This window comes from Colossoma macropomum, unplaced genomic scaffold (genome assembly GCF_904425465.1).
Source record: "Colossoma macropomum unplaced genomic scaffold, Colossoma_macropomum, whole genome shotgun sequence".
NCBI lineage: Eukaryota > Metazoa > Chordata > Actinopteri > Characiformes > Serrasalmidae > Colossoma > Colossoma macropomum.
The window spans coordinates 8,781,552-8,787,551 of record NW_023494789.1 but is presented as its reverse complement, the minus strand read 5'-3'; the positions used below and the strand labels follow the sequence as shown (position 1 = coordinate 8,787,551).

General features: G+C 39.4%; 1 protein-coding gene across 1 annotated transcript in view; it reads left to right on the top strand.

The window, feature by feature from the left end:
- The window catches only part of acvr2ab (activin A receptor type 2Ab), a 71,282-nt gene that overhangs the window by 53,646 nt on the left and 11,636 nt on the right, over window positions 1–6,000 (top strand). Inside the window, exons 5-6 of the mRNA XM_036570014.1 lie at window positions 3,630–3,773; window positions 3,927–4,070. Coding sequence (XP_036425907.1) covers window positions 3,630–3,773; window positions 3,927–4,070 — 288 coding nt within the window. The remainder of the gene's footprint in view (window positions 1–3,629; window positions 3,774–3,926; window positions 4,071–6,000) is intronic.

Here is a 6,000-nt window from a genome sequence, read left to right as displayed (position 1 = left end):
AATATATTCCATCAACATTAGCAGTGAACAAAAATGCGTAGCGCACCATAAAAACAAGCAGAAATTGTGAAATTGTTTTATGGCTGCTGTGAAAAGGGGCTAATTTACTGTGTTAAACATAAAACTACAAGGTAGCCATTTTCTGTTTAATAAAAACTGCTTTCAATAAGACAAAACCGAGCTGACAACAAAAGTTTACCTAAAATATATTTACTAAAGTGACCACAACATGTAGGCTATGAAATGTGCCCACAAAGTCCAACTTCCTTGACAACAGAGAACGGCTGATCATCCAGGGCAGTGAATTCCTTTTAACTATTGTTTGCACTTTTGACTTTTTTTTCCTTTCTTTTTTAATTTCATAAACTCAGTCTACAAGTGATATCTACATGCTCACGGGGCTTTGCACTCCTGTTTGAAGGTGTTTGCTGTTTATGTGGTATCAAATCGGCAGTGTAGAAGTTCTTGGATGTTATATCTCCTCTTGATACGTAGCATAAATAAGAGATTTCTGAATCTCGTCTAATGTCCCATATAGAAATTGGGAAAGTATTTTTTTTTCACACTGGCGATCTGCTGCTGCTTTAACTGCTTCTTGCTCTGACCAATCAGTGTTTCTCATTCACATGATTTGTTATTTGTACTTTGTTTGAGTCCTTCTTAATATTTTGGGTTTTATTTTAGCCTTTTTTTTAATGTTCAGCCAAAAGTGCCACTTTTGACTATTTTGGCTGGTAAGTTTCAATGGCTGAAATTTTGTTGCATCCCTAATAATAATAACAATAGTTTTAATTATTTTATTAATAGCTTTTATTTTTATATTTAAGCTCATTTTTATGTTTTTAAAAGCAAACTCAATTGTAAACTCTTTTTCAGACTGTAAACTCTCAGTCCACTTGCCCAGTTGGGCAAGTTGAGGAAAATTAAACATTGAACACTGCTTTAGAAAACAAACCCGAGCCCGACTGTATACGTGAAGCGGCCCGAAACCCATCCCAAAACACTGTTTTGTAGGGCCCCATCAGGCATGGGTCAGGTAGCAGACCTCTACTGTTCAGTTATGCTACTGATACTGGGATAAGATGGAGGAAGATGCTCATGCTCTTTTCTTTTGTGGCTGTGAAGAGTGAACAGAAAGATGGTTTTCAGTTTTCTTTTGCCGCTGCATACAGGCTAGCAAACCCGTATCCACACCAACTGTGGTGATCTATAAACGGCTGTGTTTAATGTGAATGTTGTGTTCTGCAAGCCTGGCTTTTTCTCTGTGAATACTGTATTAAAGAGAGTTTCCTGTTCCTGTGTGAATTCTGGATCACAGGGCCTTTGACACTGAACGCTGTGAGAGAAACCTTTATGTTCTTGTATGAATTTAATATTGCAGGAGCACACTCTCCTGTATGATTTCTGTTCTATACAGACATTGCTGAGTCTGTTTGAGTTCTGTATCATAAAGGCCACGGTGCTCCTGTATGAAGTCTTTGTTTATAAATGTCTGTGTGTTTGTGTAGGATGGCTCAGGGAAACTGCTCCTGGGTCTGAAGCGCTTTTCAGTTCCACTGTCAGCTCTCAGAGTCTCTTCAATAATTGAGAGCGCAGGAAAAGTCAAACGTAAGCATGTAGCTGCGCGTGTTTACCGCCCACGTGACCCTGGCCAATGTCAAACCAACCCTGCACACCCCTCGTTCTCTTTTACTCTCTCTCTCCTCATGCCTCTCTGTCCCTGGAGAGACGTGCCTCTCCCCTCGTTCTTTTCCCTGATTAGTGAGGAGTAAAGGGTAGTGGAGCACAGTGAGATGAGGAGAGAAAAAGCTGAAGGCTCGAGTGTAGCAGAAAAATCAGATTACGGCTCACTACGAGGCTGTTGCTTCATCTCGCAGCATCTGTCACTGTTGAAGTGAGCAGAGAGTTTCAGCTCCAGTGTGCAGATTGTGCCATGATCAGGGATGGAATGGCTACCAGTTTTAATAATATTGTGCTGTACAAAAACCAAATGATAATCATATTATTCTACATGTAAAAACTTCCAATAACTATGTACATTTGCCACATTTGGAAAGAGGAGCTCTGACCATTTTTCAAAATTTCTGTCATTCAGATTCCTTTACAGTGGTGCTGATAGGAACCAGGGGTCACAATGTCTTCAACACAAATATGTCAGTTTAATTTTCCCTTTAAAAACAACCAGTGAGGTGATCTTAGTTTTTAAAGTGTAATGTTGATGATGGTGTGATAATGTTGATGATGATAATAGTGGTTAATAGTGGTTAAAAAAATATATATTTTCTTTGTGGACTGTTTTGCCTCACAATGCCCTGCATGTGCCTCTCCAACATAAATGTATTTAAGGCTGAAACCTTTTCAAAGCTATGATGAAACAGTGTCGCAAGAATAAAGCAGCGTTTTCATAACTATTTTGCATGGGAAGCTTTTATGAGGGAGCTTTTAGAAATAGTAAACTGTTTTGACATCTGGCTCCCATCACCGCCACTATGAACAATTCAGACTCACTGGCAAGTTTCTCTAGAATGGAGCATTTCACATCAAACCACACTGAATGACTTTGTTTTAATTTTTTGTTTTAATTTTAACAATTGAATTTTGCCAAAATTAACGTTTACAAAGTTACAGTGGTGCGCAGTGGTCTACCGTTTATATTCTAACTGCAATTATGATTTATTACAATTGAGTTTTTTGTGCTGTAAAAATCTTAGTACTCCTTTAATGTGAATTAGTGCCTTTTAATCATATCACCTATAATATGCTTATTTCAATATGGTCTAAAGTGGAACAGAAGCTTGTTAAAGCAAAATGTAGACATTTCTGGGAATTTCTGGGATTTCTTTCTGGGATTTCTTTTTGGGAAATCAAATATGTCCCCAGTTAAAGAGCCCATAACAAAGAAAACTGACCTTTCCTTGCTTTTTGAAGTAAAAAAGTTCGGTATGTGTATTTAAACATTCACTCCCCAGTCCATACAGTCTATTTATGGAAGCTAGGCCCTTTTTGAATTGATTGTTTTTGTGATGTCATGTAAACCAACACATGTGGATATATTGCCCTATTCCAGCTACAGCAGTTTAGCCCCGCCCATTCACTTTAAAATTATGAGTGTTTCAGCCCAAACTGCTTTTTGATTGAGGCATCAGGTCAGAACAGAGGTACTTTATGTGTATGAATCTTAAATGCACAGTAAGAAAAAAACACAGGGACATTTTTTAATATTTGTGGGACATACTTTAAGGGACAAAGAGATTTAAAAAGCATCATATAAAATGAATTTTGATGCATAAACCTCCACGTACATCCTAAGTGCCCCTTAGAGAAAAAAAATAAAATATAAGAAAAACATAAGATGTGCTCAACTTGTTTGCTTCAGTAAAAGCAGTACATGAGTGACTTGTTCAAATGCCCAACACTGCAAACACTGCACTGTGCTTTCATTGGTCTCGTGTCATTGGTTACAACCTGTAACCTGTGTCCTGGTTGGTGGAGGGGTGTTTATTGGTTTAGTCTGTTTTGGATGGCAGGTTGTAGATGGCAGTTTGATCTGACTGGTTGAGTGAATGTTGTGCTTTTTACCGCAGTGCTTTTTCACAGTGTGGGTTGACTGGTTGCTCATCTTTCTGCAGGACCCTGGGCCAACTCCCCCCTCCCCGCTCCTGGGCCAGAAGCCACTGCAGTTGCTCGAGGTTAAAGCCAGGGGGCGCTTCAGCTGCGTGTGGAAGGCACAGCTACTCAGTGAATACGTGGCTGTGAAAATCTTCCCCATACAGGTAACACAAAGGGAGTGAGTGTGTGTGTTTGGGTGTGTGTGGGTGTGTGGGTGTGTGTGGGTGTGTGTGGTGTTAGCTCATGCAATTGCATTTCTGAAAGATGCTAAGAGTGTTGAAACTGGTTTTTAATTTTGCCTGTTTTTTATCTCACAGAATAAGCTGTCTTGGCAGAATGAGTATGAGATCTACAGTATTAGTGGGATGAAACATGAGAACATTCTCAGCTTCATCGGAGCTGAGAAGAGAGGAAACGGCATGGACATCGAGCTGTGGCTCATTACAGCTTACCACGAGAAGGTATTCACTCACACAAAGACATACATAAAACTTGTGTGCATTGAGCTCTAGCCCTTCAGAGCTTAATACATAAGGTATAAAAGTGACACAAACACAGTATATAGGTGATAATATAGTACTGTGCAGCAGTCAGATAACCTTTGTTTTATTTTATTTCATTTCATTTCCAGTTGGAACAGTCTACACCAGGGTTCAGTAACCCAAATGTTAAGAAGAGCCATTTTGTCCTTTTAACAAAAATCAGACCACCTTGGGAGCCACAATATTTTATTTTTTATCATCTTGGCTGTAAATATGTCTCAGTATGTGCTAATGTACTAGTATAGGCTAAAAATGTAATATAAACGAAAACGCAGACTTACTTTGCTCTGCTTTAAGCTTTAGCTCAGCTATTGTCACTGTTCTCCCATCTCCAGCAGGAAGCTTTTCCACAAAAGTGGAATAGTTTCTTGTAAAATGTCTCTAAACATTGAAGTCAGCCTCTCATTCTCCAGCTTCTTGTTAGAATTTTCCCGTTCGACCTTAAATGGTGCGCGAGGCGCCAGAGCTGCTGCACTAAACGAGAAGCTGAGTTCAGCTTTGTGACTTTTTAGTGTTTGACAGTTTCTTGCTGTAGATTAAACATATCAGGAAACAAGCTGGACATTCGGCTCCAAATTATTGATATACGCCTTAAATCTCTCTCTTTGCCGTTTCGTTAGCTACTAGCTAAGCCAGATTGTTGTTGTTGCGATGGTGACCAGCAGTCTGTGCGCCAGCCTTCAGAGTTAAAGGGTGAATTAGCAGTTCTACATTAACTCCAGCGTTTAAGACTGTTTGTTTAGTGTTAGTTTATTTATTGTTTACTGTGTTGAATGATCAGCAGAGCTTTATTTTACTGCAAAGGAGGATTATTTTATTTTTACCTAAAAATCTAATTCTGCTGTGGAGCCGCAACAGGACAGTAGATGAGCCGCATGTTGCCGACCCCTGGTCTTCTCTCTGAGGCGGCCAGTCCACCAGCAACTTCTTTGTTGGATTTGCATTTTTTTTGTCTTTCCTTTTCTTAGTAGTGGTCTTTTTGAGAACTACACATCCTTAGCATTGAGTTACCTTCTCATAGTTAAAGAATGGACAGAAACATGTTTGGATTTTTCAGATTTAAAGTAACAGTAAAGCTTGATTTTTCTGATTCTGATTTTTTCATTTTAAATGAATGCTTTGGTGACCGTTTTGGTGGTCTACCAGCTCTTGCACAGTTGTTTGGAGGCCTATTTTATCTTAATCTTTCAGTCATTTTTTGAACATTTGACTTTCCCCTTTCTCCGCAAATTGAGTAACTTGTAATTAAGGCCCAATCCCATTTCACCCCTTGCCCCTAACACTTAGCCCTTAGCCCTCTGTTTTGCGCGTTCATGTCTGGGGGTAGAATGTCCCGATTTTTGTTGAGATAGAGGGGTAGGGCCAAGTGTTAGGGATACATGGCTGTCCAAACAGAGGTTTTTCACACTCCAAACAGTGTTATGGGGAAAAAAAAAAAGAAAAACCAGCAAGATGGCTGCGCGAGCGACCAAAGAAACCCACAAATGTGAGAATTTTCAGTTAAAAAATATGATAACCACTGTATTGTCTTAGTTTAATGTCGTTTCAGTGTATTTATGGTTATTTTCTTCATAACAAGCATAAAAAAATCGCTAATAGCATGCTAATGTCTCGGTAGCTAGCTAGCGAACTTTCCCGCTCCACCTTAAATAGTCCAGCAGTTTTGATGCCAGAAGCACCAGAATGTAACTGCTGCACCATTTAAGGTGGAACAGGAAAATTCGAACAAGAAGCTGGCGAATATCTGACTTCAGCTTCGTATCACCAAAGAATTGGTGGCTGGCGATAATAAATAATTGCCCCCCTCTTTGAAGGCATACGATGCCCTAAATGTAACTAAAGCCCAGCA